At 49.4% G+C, this 18,896-nt stretch overlaps 1 protein-coding gene across 1 annotated transcript in view; it reads right to left on the reverse strand.

The window, feature by feature from the left end:
• LOC143208610 (tyrosine-protein kinase-like otk) overlaps window positions 1-18,896 on the reverse strand; it is a 48,104-nt gene that overhangs the window by 25,768 nt on the left and 3,440 nt on the right. The window contains exon 2 of the mRNA XM_076423148.1: window positions 12,868-13,170. Within this exon, the coding sequence (XP_076279263.1) occupies window positions 12,868-13,170 (303 nt within the window). The remainder of the gene's footprint in view (window positions 1-12,867; window positions 13,171-18,896) is intronic.

The raw sequence follows: 18,896 nt of genomic DNA on the forward strand, positions 1-18,896 counted from the left end.
TTCTCCCTGTGCATGGGATGCAAATGCACCTCAGGCTGGTAAAACCGGAAATTTCCAAAGATTTTCTAGGAATGCTTACTGTGATATGTTTAAATTTTTAAAGTATGTTGTATACTTATTTTTGAGAGATCAATAAAATTTCAATGCTACCTGCGCAGACAAATTTTTCTTTACATTTTGCTTCATGTTTGTTTAATGTTAAAACGCATTCGGCACAAGCTCTGAAAGACTCGCGCACACTGTTTCCCGGGATAAGTGTATCAGTGGCAAAGACCAATAGCCCATATGTGAGCCGAAAAGAATTCGGAAAAAGAAGTTCGGTGCTTTTTCGAAGAGACCTCGTAAACCGTTTACAACCAGGGACCCGGTGCTCGTGATCCCCGTCGACGAAAAAAGACCGTCTTCTGCGACGCGCGCGCGCGCACCGTTCCTGAATTATCTAATTTTCGGGAGAACTCGAGAAAGAAGTAAAACGACCAACGTAGACGAAGAGGAATAAGGAGAGGGAGAACGAGCCGAGGGAGACGCGAGTATATTGCGAACGTGCTCCGAGTGGCAATCCTCAAAACCACCCCAAGAGGAATACAAGAACCACGCGAGAAAGACGATGGCCAGGTTTCTGGGGGACGGGGCTGCTGGGAGGATCAGGGGGAATCCGGGAGGAGCAGGGGACAGGAGCAGAGGAGGAACACGGTAATTATTTTCGAACCGTCAAACTTGGGCGCGAAGGGGTGCGATGCCTGACATCGTCTACGAGTCAAGGGTTACCTAGGCGAATAACGGCGAGAGGTTTTATCAACGGTCGGGTTCGGGTGAACTGCCACGGTTCCGTTCTCGAGGAAAGTTTTTCCACCGGTGGTGGTGGTTCGCAGCCGTAGCAGATGCACGACGCGTCGCGCGGAAACATCTCGCGTTAGCCCGGTGCCGTATGCTCGTTAAAAAGTTACCAAACGGCCGTGGCCGAGCCAGAGTCTCCCGCGAAAGTTGTTCGAGCAGCCGAAAACTATTCGGACCGGTAGTCTCGCGTAATTCAATAACGTCCGACAACGGTCTTTCTGCCCCCATCCCCGTAGAAATCGAAGGGGAATCGTTCGGTAGGATCATCGAAGCCGACTCTCGAAATGGCGGAAACGGGGAAAAGACGAGACGAGGGCGATGGCGACGAGAGCATCGATTCGAGAGAACGCAGGATCGTTGCAGCGTGCGCGCGAGTCGCGTTTCTGGTAGATAAAACCGCTGAAAATAGAGTCTCGCGTATCTGCGGGTAGATACACGGCTACACCTACACCTACATCCGCAAACGCCGCGAGACGACGAGACCCGGAGATAAATTAGGTTTTTTTTTCTCTCTCTCTCCCCGCGCCGAGCCGTGCAGCGCGACAGCCACTTGGACGGCCACGTGCGCGACTGCAGTTTGACGAAACGATTTTGCATTCCCTTTCTGCGAGCGGCGCGCACTCGAGCCGACACGCGTGTACACAAAGCAGCGTTCTCCGCTCCGCGGAGCGTGAAAAATTGCGCCGAGCATGTTTGGACAAGGTAAAAAATTCACGGAGGATAAGTGGCTTACGTGTTGCATTGCCGGGGAATTTGCGGCCGATCGCGGTTTCGAAGTTTGCTGGAAGTATCGCGAGAATCGCCGCGTAGACAGTTCTCAATGTTGAGATTTTCCGAGTGTGAACCGTGTCCTGGAGGAATTATTTTCCCTACGTTCCGCAAGCATTGTAGCTGAAGATTGTTTTGCCGATGACAGCTCCTTAGTGTCGCAAACGAATCGACCGTCATTTGCCAATGGCACCACGACTCCAAAAAAAGGCGGCAGATGATACGAGATGCGAAGAACTTGTACGAAGTATAAGCATATGCACCGCTAATTCCCTCGCCACTGCTCCATTATACAAGTCGCATTTCATTATCATACATTGGTTTGCTATTGCTGCTTTACTATGTCCGTACCGTCAGGGTCGAAGAAAGCGAACAGCGAAATCGGGATGCGTGGGCAAGGAGGATACAACAGAGCAGAGATCGAACGAACAAAGAGAGCGGGGAGTCCGAGAGGCGAGGAGGCAATCGTTTCGCCGATATCGATCGTTGATAGGGATTTTGTTTTCGACGCGAATACCTATCGGCCGTTGCAGCGAGCGCGGCAACGAAAACGATTCGCTTTCGCAGTATATACGGCGCGGGAGCGAGCATCGGAGTCGATTCGCGCCGGTTCGGCTCGTCACCCCTTTTCGAAACGGTTCCCGGGGCAGGAACGCGATGCCAGATCGACGAACAAAAGCGGCCATTGTCGCGACTGAAAATCAGAAACGGCGAGATCACTTCCGTCCCTCGTCTGTGCTCGTGCTCGAGTTCGAGGGTCGAGCCGTGCGCTTGTGCCAGCTCTCTCTCTCTCTCTCTCTCTCTTCCGCTTTCTCGCGTGAAATTGAGCCAAACAATGTGCGCGCGTTGCGACGATCGATGGTTCGCGCACGGCAAACTCTTTCGCCGTAACGCGTCCAACGTTCCCGGTGTATCTCGGCCCACTCGGGTAAATTCGCTACCGGTCTAGCTCGTGCGATCGTTCCAGCGGGACACCGTTCCCGGAAACCAGTTTTCCAGATCGTCGTCACCTTCGCCAACGATCGCGACGCGACGTCTGCGAGCGAAACAAACCACGCGGAATACAGAACGAACGCCGGCAGAGTCGATAACGAGGTACCGGGATAACAACTATGGGACAGCCGGGCTTGCGCACCCATGTCGCACAGAAAATTCGTAACTTTTAATATCGTTTTCAACTTGAGAACCCTAATACTTTTCTAAAGACGGAAAGACTGTGTATAGAGTTTCTTTGAATCACAACTTTTTTCTAATTCTTTTATTGCTATTTATTAGCGTTTAATTACTCGGCAACTTCTGTTTGAGCAGTTTTCTTTATCTTATCGGAAATCCGTGAGATGCACGTGGTGCACTACCGTTTCGGACTCCTCAGGAGTGAATGTGTTAAGATTCAGCTATTTTCTTCGATTGGGGCAAAGCTGGGCAATGTAAATTGCTCTATTGAGGTTTAATGCACGCAGAAAGGAGCACGCATGTAATCAAATTGGTCCGTTTTGATACTTATTTGTTACACTCGAATCAAAGTTGATAATTTAACATGAAAAATTTGTGACAAATTATGAACATTTCAAAAAAAAATTGTGCGAGGTTTGGAAGTCCTTATAATATCGAACACAACTTGTCAATATTAAGATAATCGCATAAACATTCAGCAAATACCAAGTGTTTCAAGAAGTGTAACTAATATTATATTCGATTTTACGCTCAAGTTTCAACAATAAACTCACATGTTTAGTAAAAATCGTGGATAGCATTACATACTCATGTTACTAACGTTTCGCGAAAAATTTCTGTTAGATTTCATAGTTCGAAAATTGAACTTTTTAGAATTGTCTCGAACACTGTGCGGCGTCGCGACGCATCCCTCGAGTTTTCCAGTGGCACGATAAAAAGAAGGAGAAAGATGGGAACATAGCAACGCATCGGCGACGCATTAAACGCGTCAGCCGATAAGGAACGCCTTGCATTTTCAAGCGATCTGAACGCAAATGGATCGTTCGGAGCCGCTCCGTTTCGCGCCGTCGAGTATCGTCGCGCGGAGCTACTGGGAAGTCTGGGAAACCTGGGAAACCCGGCAACGAGAAGAGGGGTCTCGTAATCACAGCTGCGGCTGTATAGCGTTCCCGTAATTCCCTGGGATCGGGATGCACGCATCGGTGACGGATCTACGCGTACAATGCGTCCACCGATGCGTCTCGCCTACCAGCGAAATTAATATGCTTTTCAAAACACGTTCGTTTCCAGCCCTTTCTCCCTCGCCGTCTCTCTTTCTCTCTCGCCGTGGAAAAAAATCGATGTTATCGGGGCAGCTGATGCGGGAAGTTTAGATCGAGCGTTTTACGCATGGATTAACAACGAAATTGATTTTTCCTGTCCTGAAAAAATTCGTCCAGCGAGGAGAACGATTCCAAGACGGAGTTTCCAGAGTTTCGCTCGTTCATTACGGTTTTATCTTCCGGTAGAAGAAAACGTAATCTTTCTCCCGAGTAGTTTAGCCGGTGAAACGTTGGCCTCGGGGAATCTGGGCGTCGCGTCAGCGTCAAGCGTCGACGACCAACGTCGGCGCAATATGAAAAATACATTCGCCACGCCCCGTGAAATAACCAATTCCGGCAGTCCAAAAGCTGTCCGGATCCGGCGACGTCGAGGGTGTTCCGTTTTTCGAAGGCTTTCGGCGAGGAAACGGTCGACCGTCGATTTCCCGTTAATTTTCCTGTTCCCGAACGACGACCGTTCCGCTCGTTTTACCTAAACGCGGCGCGCGTTCGCCTCGGAGATACACGGCCCCGGTTTCCCTTTTCTACCTCTCTTCTTTTTTGCTCGAGAAGACACCGTTTTCGCGCATTTGCCGGGTGAACAGGTGTCTCTTGTTCGCGAGGCGAGGCGAGCCAGTCTCGTCGCTTAAACGGGCTCCAACAACTTGTACGCGCCGGCTTTTTTCAGCACGGTCGTACATCTAATTAGGGAAAAACGTGCCGGGTTAATTAGTAAGGAGCGTAATTAATGAAAAGGCATGGGTCTTCCGTATTCATCGGACAGATTCTCGCGATAGGGTGGATCTTTCCTTCTCTGGCCTGTTTTTGTCTCCCCTCTTCTCCCCTTTCTATCGTGCTTCGTCCCTCTTCTCTTTTCCTTCGTCACCGTCTTCTGCTGTCTCTCCCACACGTTTCGCATCTCCTCCCGCTCCCTCTCTCTCTCTCTCTCTCTTTCTCTCTTTCACCGATCGTCTCTTGCGTTCTCCTCCGACCCGGTAGCTTTTTTTCCCCATTTTCACGCACTGCGAAGCACGGGGCGTTCTTTTCTCCCCGCTACTAGTCGCGCGTTCATTTGGCGCGCGCGGAGCGATCGCTCGGAGCTCACCTCACGGTTAAAATGCCTCGCCGTGTACACTTGGCCCCGATTGTTCGCCTCGATGACGGTAATTTGACAGACAGGGGTTGCACGGCGCGAAACAAAAGTCGCGCGAAACAAATCGACCGGGAGAGCTTCGAAAGGGCCGGAGAAATCGCGGGAACGTGTGCCGCTGTCGTTCCCATTGCCATTGCCGCCGTCACGGAAATTCACGTGCCTCAATTTCATCCAGAGTAAAAATAAAAAGGCTTCGAACAAGCGACGAGCATTGAAATACATATTTCCGCTGCGCCAGGCGAAATGCTTTCTGCGAGAATCATCCGATAGGAAACGACACCCGACACATTGTTCCATCGACGGAAAAGATCGAGCAGAACCCGATGAAGATGGGGGAAATTCGGTAGAAACGAAAAGCAGCGGTACCAGCCCTTATATATCGAGCGTGTTCGCTCGAGAGATTGTTTTTTTTTGTTCGTTTCCGTTTAATCCGTCTCGCGAACGTCGCGCGCAAAACACGGAAACACGGGAAACACCGTGGAAACGGCATTTACGGAGGCAACGCGCATTCTGCCTCCTCCTCCTCCTCCTCCTCCTCCCTTTTTAGGGTCAGCCAAGAGTAGCCCGAGCGAGGAGCCCTAGAGAGAGGCGTGTAGCGTCGCGCACGCTACACTCGTGCAATTCATTCGGCACAATGCGCCGGGGCACGGCTAGCGAGAATCCGCCGAGCACGGGAGCCCGAGAGAAAAGAAAAGGGAGAGACAACGAAAGAGAAAGCAGTTACTCCGTGGCGTCGGCGTGAGTTCGTGACGACGAGCGGCCGTGGTAGTGTTTTTAAAAAATGCAGCCGCCCCGGGCTGCAGCCTCAACGATTAGCTTACCCCCTCCTTTTCTCCTCTGTCCCTGTCTGCCTGCCCTTCTCGTTCTTATTCCCTTCTCCACCGCCTCCACCTCCTCTTACTTTTCCACCATCCCCATCTTTTCACCTCTCCCGCTTGCTCCGTGCGACGGGCCAACGACGGCGACGTAGACGTCTACGACGAGAACGACGACGACGACGACGATGACGTACAGCCTGCACGAAGGCGAGACAATGAAAATGCAAGCAAACCCTCCCTGAATTGAGTTCTCCACCTGCGCACGACCGACCGGGTAAGAGGCGAGGAAAGAACGAGAGAATCCCTGTGGCAGGCTTTCGCGAATTTCCTCCCTCTAAAGGGGATATACATAATTTCACGCTGCCATGGCAACCTGTTTCTAGTTTTTTCTTCTCTTTTTTTCCTATTTCTGTCTTGCCGCCGCGCCGCTACAAATTTTTGCGCTCGAGGGAGATCCGAACACGATCGGCGGCTCCAGCAAAAAACCAGACGAGGCGGAGAGCGTGCACGAGATAATTTTCCCTGTACCGGATCCAATCGACTCGGAGATTACACGCGTCCTAAGTAGCCCCTCCCCGTACCCTTTTCCACGAACCTTTGGCCCGTGAAACAGCGGAGGGCACACGGTACGCGATTTATCGTCCAGGTGCCATTAATATGCCGATGAATCTGGATCAAGCCACTCCCCTTGACGCGTCGTGGTAAATTCATCGCGGTATTTAGAAGGGTCCGCGCGTGTTCTTCCCGTGAATGCGGGCCCACTGAAAAACCTGTATTGTTGCGGCGTACAATACAGGAAGCCTAATTGCCATTTGGCCTCGCATTATGCGGACGGCCGGTCGACCGGCTCGGTAGAGCTAGTGGGGTGGGAACGCGAGTTCAGAATGCGGAGCGAGAAGCCTTCCGCGTCGATGTTCCCCGCTCTTCGCCTTACGTCGCGATTCAATTTTCTCAAGGAACGTTCCAATTTCGAGGCGACGCACAGTGTGCCAGATTGTACCGATCTTTTTGGACAAAAATCTGCCGACAACTCGGTTGTTCATCGATTCAATTGGAATTTTTTTTTTAAATGTTCGTGAAGGAATATACTTTGATAATGTGCTGCGCGAAAATCGTTAACTGTAGCAAATCAAGTTTAAAATTTTGCGGTTTAGGGTTTAGGGTTAAGAAGTGTCGGCAAGAATGAGTCGAACGAAAGAGACGTTCCCATTAACCGCGAGAAAAACGCGCTCCGCGTATCGATCGACACGAAGAATGCCTACGGTCCAACCTATAATAAAATTGTTGCGAACGCGAGACCGAACCGCAATACCACCAGTTTCGAAAGCGATCGATCAGTATCTAAGCTCCGGTAAACTCGTTGCTCGGCGTTCGAAGGAAAATCGAAGAGCAAACAGTCGATTACGTCGCAAGCCTCTGCTGGTTCGAGCGTCGGTTCAAAGACACGCGTATACGGAAAAGCAGAGGTAACTCGTCGAACAGCGGCAAACGCTTTACCCGGAGGAAACGAGATTCCGGGTTCGTGGAACGGTGGCTCATTGTCGACGTCGCACAATGTGTGTGGTCTAATTGTCGAGGCCAACGCGCTGGCGTGCGCCGCGAACAAGGTAAACGAAGAGCCTCGAGAACGAGAACGCGATCGCTAGCCGCGGTCCATTAGAAGCCAAGAGACAGGATTTTTCACGGTGGCTGGAGCCACTTTTCGATCCCATTATCCACTCGTCTCCGGAATCGCGTTAACACTTTTTCCAGTCTTCTCGAGTTGTTAAATCTCGCGAGGGAAAAAGAGGATTATTAAGTCCGGCTCTACTTTTCCACGGGAAAGTTGCAATCGGGCTACGACGTGTGAATGTAACGAGTTCTCGCGATCTCTTGAAGCATACACGCACCGGCTTTCGCTTTGTCCAGTCATAAGCTCCAATACAAGAGATAAACAAGAGATAAAAAATACAAGATATAAAAATACTTAATCTAAAAAGCAAAATAGAGATCCAATAAAAGAAAGAAATAATTACTGACTCGAGATACAAAAATCAGGATCACAGTCGTGATCGTGAAATAATCACGATCTACGAATTATCATTACTAAGTAACGTGTATATTGTCTGGTATTGGTATTTAAATAAGAAATTGTCTATACCTTTCCACTAATTACATAAATAATACAATTTCTTAACTCAAAGATGAAGAATTACTATGACTCGAGATAAAAAAAGTTAGGATCACTGTGCATCACATTTTGCGATCACTGTGATAAATCACCGTGAGTGATTTCGATCGCCATCTCTAGTCACAAATGCATGAAGGAAGCTAGAAGCAGTACAAGCAAAAGAAGCGACGAGTAGCCGCGCGAACGGATTCACGGACATAATTCCGAATTCAGGGAGTACGGTGTCCTCGTGGGACGCGAAGAGGATCGCGCGAGCGAGGATGAACGGGAAACTCGATAAATACGACCTCGCAGAAGTCCTCTATCTTTATATTGTCTCGCGAACGCGCAGGAAACCGAGCGCTCGAATCTACGCACGCGGCGTATAAATCAGATACGATCTCCCGTAAAGCCGACGATACGCGCGTCGACGGGAATCCCAGCCCCTCGTCTCCGTGTCGTGTCTTTTCTCTCTCTCTCTCTCTCTCGTTCTCTTTTTTCACCGATCCCCGTCGCAGCCGGAGTCGCAGTCGCAGCCGGAGTCGCAGTTGCAGTTGCCGTAGCTCGGGGCTGAACACTTCCTATCCATTGTCGCGTATCGCAGCAGCGAGCTCCTTCCTCGTCGCGAAGCGAGATGTTATTTTTTTATTTGGACAAAGGATCCTTCTCGGCGTGTTATTACCTCCGTGCCTCCTTTCGTCCCTCGTAGCCCGGGCGCTTCTGTGGCCGCGAGCCGAGGGGTTGAAAATTAAAAGAGGGAAAGGGATGGTTTTCACGGCGTGGCACACGGAATATTCACGGCGGGCCAGCTCGTCATCGCCGAGCGTGTTCGAGAGATCACTCGTCAGACGCTCGACCTTTCGAGGGTGGAAAGTCGCGAGGGTGGTTCGCGGGGCAGACGTCGTTTCTCGATATCGCTAGATTACTCGTCGCCGAAACCACGCAGCTTAATTACGGCTCACTCGGCCAGAAAACTTCCACCAGGCTCGGCTTAGAGACGAATTCGTCTCGCGTACGACTACATCGGTGCTGCGATATCATTCCAGCGAAGAGGCGAAATAGAATGTATACTTTTATAGTGGAAGCGTTCACGTTGAAGCGGCGAGTAGAACTTAGCAGTTGACCATCAAAAACGCCGAGATCGACGCTCTCTTCGCTAATATCGCAGCTTTGTTATTCCCGTACCCTAAGGGTGCAGTTATAGTGGAGCTGCGAGCATCGATGATAGCGGCGCGGCGCGGTGAAAAGAAACCAACATTCGTGACAACATTTCGACACATCCTAATGAAAAAGTACATATGTATTTTCTTTGTTTTTCTTTTTTTTCACCGCGTCGCTATCATCGATGCTCGCAGCTCCACTATAAATCCACCCTTATAACTCGAAATGTTCGCTCGATGTTTGCTCCGTGGCGTTGCAGTCCGAACGCGCACCGACTTGAAAATGTCCACGCCCCCTTTCGTTTTTGCGACGAGCTCCGGAGCTGTAAAGATAACTGGACCATCCGACGTCCGACAAAGCGCGTGCAAGAAACCTCGAGGTATTAGCTGTACACGGGTGGGAACGTAAATGTCACGGTGCTAGCATTCCTCAGCCTCGACCGATAAGACATTCTTTTGAGTATACGATCCATTTATACCCTCGGTTTTCGTCTCGGATGCCGGCTTTTACGACCACCCGTTGCGCACGAATAATCTGATCGTTCTCGCTCGTCCGACAACGTGAAAATATTCCGCGACGTATGTAGATAGTAGGGGTGGCCGAGTACCTAAATATTTCGGGTACCCGAAGTCGAAGTCGGATCGGACCGGAAAACGGAAAATCTGACGTTCGGGTCTTCGAACTTTTCGGGTTTCTGGTCGGACGTGACCGCCACCTGACTCTATTTCGACTTCGGGTACCAGAAATTTTCAAGTAGTACTGGTTCTTGTTTTTGTATAGGCGCGTCCCTGCCTCAATTTAGGGATAGACGATGAAGGGATCTCTTTTAGTTTTCGAGATATTCGCAAAACACTATTGCTAGTACTGAATTCAATTTTCCGTATTCGTGCACGCCCCATGAAACATGTACAATGTATACTACTTTGTGTAACATGTGTAGTAGAGGAAAAAGAGAATAGAAGTAGGGGGAGAAGAGGCTATAAATAAAGGAGTGCATCCCCAATTAGGAGTGCATCTCACCCCAGGCCCTAGGGAGAGATGCACTTTTTCAACCTTTTTTAAACAGTATATTAATATATTACTATAAAAGTTTTACTCATGTAACGTTTATATTTTATCAAACAGATTCAAAAATAAAGAATTCAACTATGCCTGTCTTCAACGTTCAATTCTTTTTAATAAAATTTTTATAAGCAGAGAACAAAATGTGGTGCATCTCTCCGGAAATTACCCTAGGCGCGTAACGCGAATCTTTGTGAAAATCGAATAAAAATTTCGATCGATTTTAGCCGCGAAACATATCGGCAGTTGCTACTCTTGTATCCGAGCGGTTGCTTCGTCCGCCATGTATGTATCACGTACCCGATCGATCCTCTGTCGGTCATGGTCTTTGCCGTGCGATCGTTCGAACGAGTAGCGTGTAATTATCGCGGCTGGGAAGCGTCGCCGATATCGGTACCCGCTTAATTAACTAGCCGATACGTGTCCACGGTGTCACGACGAATCTCTCGAATCTCTCCGTTGCTAAAGCCTGGCCCGGAATATATTATAGCGGCTAATTGCTCGGCGAACGCAACGTCCTCGTGGACGGTTTGCCTCGGTCGCTGCGATTCGAAGAATTCGAACGGAACATGCGAACGGTCGAAATTACGGGAACGTCGTCGAGACGTCCATGGAATATACGGAAGGGTGGGAAAAATGGGCTGGCGCGACGCGACGCGACGCGGATCCGAAGAAAACGTCCCATCGTCATTATCATTATTATATTTATCGCAATTATCAAAAGGAATCGAGCTGGCGACGGGTATTAAGCACGCGCTAAATGTACTCGTGGCTCGGTGCACTTCACCGGGTTGGCAGCGACGTGTAATAATAATTACGAAACGATACATGATAACGAGGTGCGGGACCGCTAACGACGCCCCGGCGTCGTTTCTCTCTTTCCTCTCTCTTTCCCCGCGGCTGCCCGCCACCGTTTCACCACTATTTCCCTCTTCTTCTCCCGTTCTCTCGACGTTTCCCCGATTTAATAATATGTACTTTTTTTTCGCAAATTTCTTCATTATTCATTCAATATCGCGCCACCGCGATCCATGCTCGCCCCCAACATCCAACGCCGAGCGCGCACAATTTTTTTCTCTCCTTTTTCGTTGCTTTGGCTCCAGGCTCTCCCTCGTCCTGCGAGCGGAAAGCACCCATTTTATACGCGTTTTCAGCTGCAAATAAAAAAAACATACGCTCGCGTTGGCGGGTATCGGAGCACCGCTCGCTGGTAACATTATATATTTTCCCTCTTTCTCTCGTTTTTTCTGTTTTCCTCCTCGGTTCCCCTCGACCGTTCCCACTCGCGTCGCGACGCTCGGCACCGTGGTATGGCGTGGTTGTGGTTGTGGTCGTCGTCGTCGGATTTATTTTTCCGCGTTCCCGTGCGCCAGCCCTTCAGCGTTTTCGAATCATTAAAACGCAAGCTTTAGCCGGGGGCGGCCACGATTGACTGGTAGCCATATTGGCCGGCTCGATTCCACGGTAAATTATCATGCTTAATTAACGTCACACTGCCGAATAATTGGATAGAAAACGGTGGAGGGGCGTCGAAGCTAAGCCATCGCGAAGCGTTTCTCGCGTTCTCTCTTCGATTTCGAGCCTCGTCCACCTCACCCCCTGCAATCCTGATCGTTCTTCTACACCCACCTAGATCATTCTCGGTTACACCAAGTAATTTCCGCAGCGAACGCGTTTGATCCGCGTTTTTCCGACGAAAGGGCGATTAAAAAGTGCCGTGAGAATAACGTAGACCGCGGTGAAATCCGTCGTGTCGACGCTTTGTCATTCGTCCCCGCCCCTCGGGGGACGGTGTCGGGAAACTCGGTGTCTTCTCGTGCACCTCCTCCCTCCGCCACCCCCCTTGGTCCCAATCCCTTTTTCACGTTTCGCTCGTACTTTGTCGATTAAGCAACGCGACCGTGAACCACCGGATTATACCCGTATATACACATACATATCGGTTTAACGGTTCCGGCGAACACGGGACTCTCGCGAGTCTAGCTTGGTTTTTAATCGAGTGCCGCGCGACGCAGCGAGAGCGCGGCTCGTTAAAAAATCGTCGAAGAAACGCGCTCGATTATATCAGCGCCGCTCTGCTCCGGGTTAAACGCTCCAGGCCGTCACGTCGACAATTTTCACGCGCGACGCCCTCCGATATTGTAAAACATGGTACGATGTACATTAGGGTGGCTCTTACTTTCGACTTTTGAATTTCTTTTACGAATAAACGATAAAGTGATGCACGTGTCAAATATGGAGTATTTTATGTTCATCGTTTTTAAGCACCTTCCACCAACATGCCTCGAAAATCGAAAACACTTCATATCAATAGTAAAGGTACACGGGATATCATATCGTCCATTCTACGACGAAATCACGTCTACATTATCTCGTTCATTGTAGCGAAAGGGTTACTAACAAGTAGACTGCGGATGTTTTTGCGGTTTTCAATTTTTGTAGACAAATTTTAAGAAAGTTGGACCGAATCAAATCCTATTTTCATCGACAATAGAATTTGTAGTTCCAAAATAAATAAAAATCATACTAAACCCTGTTCAATTTGGTACTCCAGTATTTTTTGAAAATCTTTATAAATCATAATGGCATAAAGATCCGCAGTCTAATAAGCCTTTAATCCTTACAGTATATCATTCACCATTCCTGAAGAAGTTGCAGACTTACATTGAATGTCGATCTTGGCCGGCGAGCTCTCGATGGAGTATCCGGTCTCCTCGTGCGTGGCCACGCAGACGAAGTTTCCACTGTCGAGTATCCGGTTGACCCTGGTGATCCGTAGATCCCCGCCGTCCTGGTGTCGCCGTGGACTCGGCGCGAGCAGCTGCCCGTCGATTTTCCAAGAGTACTTGACGCGCGAGCTCGGCAACGCCTCACACCTCAGACGCACCGGAGATCCCTCGACGACCGAGTGCTCGCCCGGACTCACCGAGAAGTACAGATCGCCGTCCTGGCCGAACGCCGTTGCCACTGCGAAACATCAAATTCCACATAGTTATCTCCTTTCGCGACTTTCCAAGCTACTCCGTACCTTATACAGTAAGTCGCGTTTACTGTACGCGATCGGGTACGCGATCACTGTCCAGTGCCGGCCAACGCCGCACAGTGGGAACTTTCGACCAAACTCGATTCAAAATCAAAGAACTTTCGATAGAAATCAGGTAGAGCGATTAAATTTTTTGAAAGGTAAAGCTGAAACTTGGCAGAATATGGGAAAAATAGGGAGATTATGGTACGAACGTTTTTTAACCTTGAGAAAATTCGTTAAACCAATCAGCTCCACATTCCTTTCACGGGACTTCTTCTGAGTCACGCACAGTACGCGTTCGTTCCGTAATAGAAAGCTATAGTACGGTATAGCCCATGCATCATATTGAGATGAAACTTGGATCCGGTGAGATTTTTACAAATGTCTCGGAAACTGACAAAAATACATAGAATAAATTCATTTGAATTTGATTAATGATCTCGTTCTGTATCCTAGAAAACAAAGACGACGCTATCTTCTAGCGGAGGACTACGACTTTCGAGGACGGGAAGTGACAGACGAAACGAACGATGCGCTCGTTCGGTGTTTGCGGATCGTCGCCGGACCCCGCGAGAACAAAGCATCATCGGTCAGGTTATTTTTTAATCGATGGTTCGGGCAAAAAAGTCTACCGTTTGCGCGACGACCGTCGAACAAGCAAATACGTTCGTTCGTGCAAATTAAACGAACCGCATTGTACGCCGATGTCCGCGGACCGAATCAACGGCGGAAAAACGGGCGGCGGACGAAATCGGGCCGAAAGAAATAAAATAGGAAAACGCGAGAGAGCATGACCAGGGGTGGGGAGGGAGGCGGAGGGGAGAGAATGCGCGGGGTAACAAGAATCATCTGCTCCCGGCCATGTATTTTTCGCTCGGTGGCCGATTCCGTTATGGGCGAAAAAAAGCTGTGCTGGGAAACTGTCGGGAAAAAATCGGTGGAAACGCGCGCGAGTGGCAAAGAGCAGCGGTGGCGGTGGAGCGATTCGGTATTGTACGTGGACCGATCGTGCCAGTGATTTCGCAAACAGGGACCGTGTGTACCCTGTATGGATTAAATTCCCCGTGGCAGGGTTGGAAATCGATTGTTGCGTTTCCGTGGCAGAAAGCGTTATGTGCGGCAATGCGTCGCCGATGCGATGGTAGCGAGCAGCGCGGCGCGCACGTGCGCGACCCATCTCGCCCGCCTATTCGTCTCCTCTCGTCTGTTCTCGGTCTCCTCTCGTTTACGCCCGCCGCCGTTTTCAAAGGGTAATTAATTAGCTCGACGGCGCTACAATAATATTCGCTAAACAGAAAATACGTTTCGACTCGTGAATCGAATTCCGCGATACGAGCACCGAAGCCCGCGTTCCCATTGAAACGCGCCACCGACGATGACAAACGATATTTTCTTTTTTTTTTTTATTATAGAAAATCTCATATGGGATTTATTTCAACATAACAGAGAATACAAAGATTACCAGAGGTTACGAACAAAGGAACAAACAGTGGAACATTTTTACAAAGAATAAAGCTGGAGATACATTAGCATTATAATGAAACATGAATACTATACACAGAGTAGACCAACCGCTTATACCCTAAGGCCGCAGCTTTTAAAAAATGACAACATGTAACGACAAGCCCTGATATTGGGTTTGGCTATTATCAGTGAAGCATCCATGGGAAGTTGAAAGTTGATTTTACGGAACTTTTCGATTAATTTTAATCTTTCCTCATTGTACACACAAGTTGCATTGTTATAAAACGTGGTTCAGAGTCTCATCTCTCTCACTACGACTGCATTCAGGATCATCGATGAAGCCAATGCGAGCTAGAGAAGCAGCTAGGTGATAATGGTCTGCTCTACACCTGTTGATAGTGACAACAGCCGAACGGGATTTTAACTGTGAGAACCACGGAAGACGGTTTTCACTAAATAATTGCTGGAAGTAGGTTTTGCCCATAAAAAGTCCTTCGGTTTTTATAGAGGAGAGGGTGTTATCGAACATATTTTTATGAAATTACTCAAAGCGATCGGTGAAAGGAATACTAGCAATACAAGGAGCACTATAGAATGAAGCCACTTTTGCTAAGCGATTAGCTCTTTCGTTACCATCAATCCCGATATGAGACGGAATCCAGTAGAACTTTATGAAACTGTTCGCATTATCATGTAATATTGTATTTCTTTTTAATATTGAAGATAAAGCACTTAGTTTTGACGTCCAATTTTGTAGAAACGAGGCTCCAAAGTACACTTAAAGCGTCTGAAAATATTAGGTCGTTCAGAAAGTCATTTCGTTCTCTCAAAGGAAACTGAAAGCCATTTTTTTACCATTCAGAATAAGTTTTGTGACATTTTGTTCTGGGAAATTTCAAGTTTAAATTCATTTTTAATGATGTTCTGTGATTTTTCAGGCATCTTAAAGATTCCATGCTCGTAGAATTTCTGTTTTCTATTAACAAAAACTTTAGTTATATGACTTCTTACTCTTTAAGTCTTCTTAAACAGCACGCAAAAAAGAGTTTCGCAAGCAAGATGGAACCGCGTACGAAATACGGTTGAAAATTACGAGCTGCCTGGCTTCGGTCGAAGGTGGTGTAAATTGCCGGTTTTTCGCGGAACCCCGAGCCTGGGTCCCTGACGGATCGGTCGGGCCCATCCGCAAGATTTTAGGGGTTAATTTTGGGTCTGGAGCGGGATAATAACGGGGATGCTGCAAAGGACACGGTTGAATTTCGTAAACGTCGAAAGGAACCGAGGCATCGCTATGCTTATACCTGCTCTTGGACTTTGGCGGAACGTGGTTGGAACGTTGGAACTGGAAGGGCTCCGATCCAAGACAAATAGAGGAGCACAAGGATTCCGACCATGCCCCCTTTTGCCCCGGATGATTTACGACCGAGCATTATGAATCCGAACGTTTGTGGTTGAAGCGTGTGGAGACCGTTTCGAATTGAAAATCGCCGAGCCTCTAACAGGAAAATTACGAAGCAGATGATGAAGAGATTTTTCCGGAGTTATATCTGCGGTTGCAAGGGCAAAAGCTGCATGTCACGATTTCAAAAAAATTTGAATTTATGCATTAATTGAATTTCGTAGTATAGGATTGACTTATTTACCAGAAAAAAGTCATGGAAATCAATTCGAAAGGATCAAAAAAATAATACAATTCTCTCTGTCTACAATGCCTCTGTCCAGGCATTAGTGATCAAAACTTCAAACGACAATATCTCGAAAATGAATGGGGCTTTAGAGTGTAGGATTTACATTTTTACCAGACAAAACTCATGAAAACAAATTCGGAAGGCTACAAAAATGAATGCGATTTAACCGACCGCTAGAACAAAGAACTAATGACCGAAACTTTAAACGGCAATAATCTCGAAAGTGAAAGTACGTGACATGCGGCGTTTTTCCTTGCGACGAGAGATATTCCCCGTGGCAGGAATGATCCTTGCAGGCCGTGCGTCAATGGCTGGTCGAGTTTATCATCGAGAGGCGCAGTGTCGAAATCTAAAAAAAGAATACCGGCGCGGTCGTCCCTGTCCATTCCGGGGAGTCGTTTCGCCGCGACTCCCCGGATCCTGAAACCTCCCGGAGGAGTAAACACGACCGCTTTTACGACCTACTCTCGAGATTACTTTTCTTCCCGAAGCAAACATCTCGTTCGCGTTCGATCCCGCTTCGGCGTGGCGCGGCGTGGCGGCCGGGCGTGCAGCTGCCAGCTTTACGACGTTTACACGACCGGTAGAATTTTTCGACTACCGTGTGTCCACGAAGCCGCTGCAGTTGCGAGAGAGCGGCAACAACAGTTGAGGTTGAAGGGGAGGCAGAGGTTGCAGCGCGAGGCAACTCTCGAAGAGACGGTCCGAAACGCGGATCGGGTCGTAAACCGCGGAGGATCGCAAAGGACGTCCCTTTTCCTTGGTTCGTGCTTGATCCACTTCCGGCGAACTTCAAAGCGACGGGAGCGGAGCTATTTTCTCTCGACTAAGAGTCGGCCCCTCCCCGAGCTCAGAGCAGGAGCGAGAGCAGCAGACGAAAACGGAGAAACGGAGAAAAAGGGCTCGCGATGTGATGCGATGCAATACGGGCCATGGTACGGCACGGCGGCTTGGCTTGGCTCGGCCCGCCGCCGTTTGATTATTATTCGCGGCGCGGGATCTCTCTCCGGGAACGGAGAAAAGAAGCAAAGTACTAGCCCGTCGAGCGGAACTTGCCTCGTTACGACTCGAAATCTTTTCGTTACCGCGACTACACCCTCTCGGGGCTAACGATCGGCTCGTTAAAATCGAAAGATCATTAGCCGGATGCCTTTCGTGCCTGTTCTCGAGTATCTCGGTCGTTCCCTCGAACGGCTGTCCACCGGCTGGGATTCTGCGCCACTCTCTGCGCGAGCAACGAACCGAGGCGAGTTTCGCTTTTCTATTTTTCGAAGAAATCGTACGAACGAAAAAAGAACACCGAATCAATCGGTTTCCGCGGTGGGGTCGGAGAGGCGACGTAGAGCGCAAAGGTGGTCGGAAACGATTTCCGCGGCGCGGCGTTCGTACGCGCGTCTCTTCGCTACGCTCGCATAATGCATACGGTTGCATAATTCATCGCGCGTACGCAGAACGCGCACTTTATTACGCGCGGCTCGCAGCCAGCGAACTACGCGAACTACATGATTTACAAGTTACGACGCGGCGCGATTGCGATTCGCGTGTGGGTGAAAGGAAAAATGCATCGCGGCGGCTTCATTTTCACGGGGTCCTGACCATCGTCGGCATATCGCCATCGCCATCATCGTCAACGTCGTTGCGCGTCCCTGCAAATTGTGTTCGGAGTGTCGCCTTCCAGACGCTCCGGGAACCGTGAAATTCACACACTCGGGACGTTTTTTTTCACGATTCTGAATACGCGGTGAGAACCTCCTTTCTCGGTCTCGGGGCGTCGAGACAAGAGTCCGGGTCCTATTGAGAAAAAGGGAAAAACGAGCTAGAAGAAAAACCGAAAAGGTAAGGAGAAAAGAAAAGAAAGGACGGAGGGCGCGTGCTAAAGAGAGAGAGGTGACCAAGGAAAGAAAAACGAAGGAGAAGAGAGCGAGGGAAGACACGCGCCAGTGACGTGGACGCCAGTCCCGACGCGTCGCGACGCGCGAGCTAGAGTACCGACGCCCTTTTGACAGCGAAGGAGTAACGCCACTCTGTCGCGCTTCGCGGTGACCGGCACAAAAGCGAAACACGAATTAGTGGAGGCGCCTGGAAACGACATTGACACGGAATACGGAAGAAGCCGTTCCTCTCGCCCCTCGAATTCCTTATAGCGAGTCGTTAAAATAAAAAAGTTTCGCCCTTAAAATCCTTCGCCGCATCCGAGCAACCGCGGTTCTAGCGTTCGTTAAGGAGGCTGTTATCGGACGCGGTACGCGTCCTTCGAGAATAGCTGCGCGCCGTTGGAATTCGCGTTGAATGCGAATCACCTCGAGCGAGAAAAGATGACGAGGCAGAAGGCGTCAGCCACTTATCGAGCAAAAATGTTCAGGCCGATCGACTGCCGTCGAGAAAACAGGAATGCCGCGCCGGGAACGCGCGCGTTCGACTCCCGTCCTCGGCTGATCCGATTCGACGATTAGACGCGGCTTCGCGCGGAGCCGGTGAACACCGCGCCGCAGAGAGAGAGTGAGAATCCGCCTTGG

This window comes from Lasioglossum baleicum, chromosome 5 (genome assembly GCF_051020765.1).
Source record: "Lasioglossum baleicum chromosome 5, iyLasBale1, whole genome shotgun sequence".
Taxonomy (NCBI): domain Eukaryota; kingdom Metazoa; phylum Arthropoda; class Insecta; order Hymenoptera; family Halictidae; genus Lasioglossum; species Lasioglossum baleicum.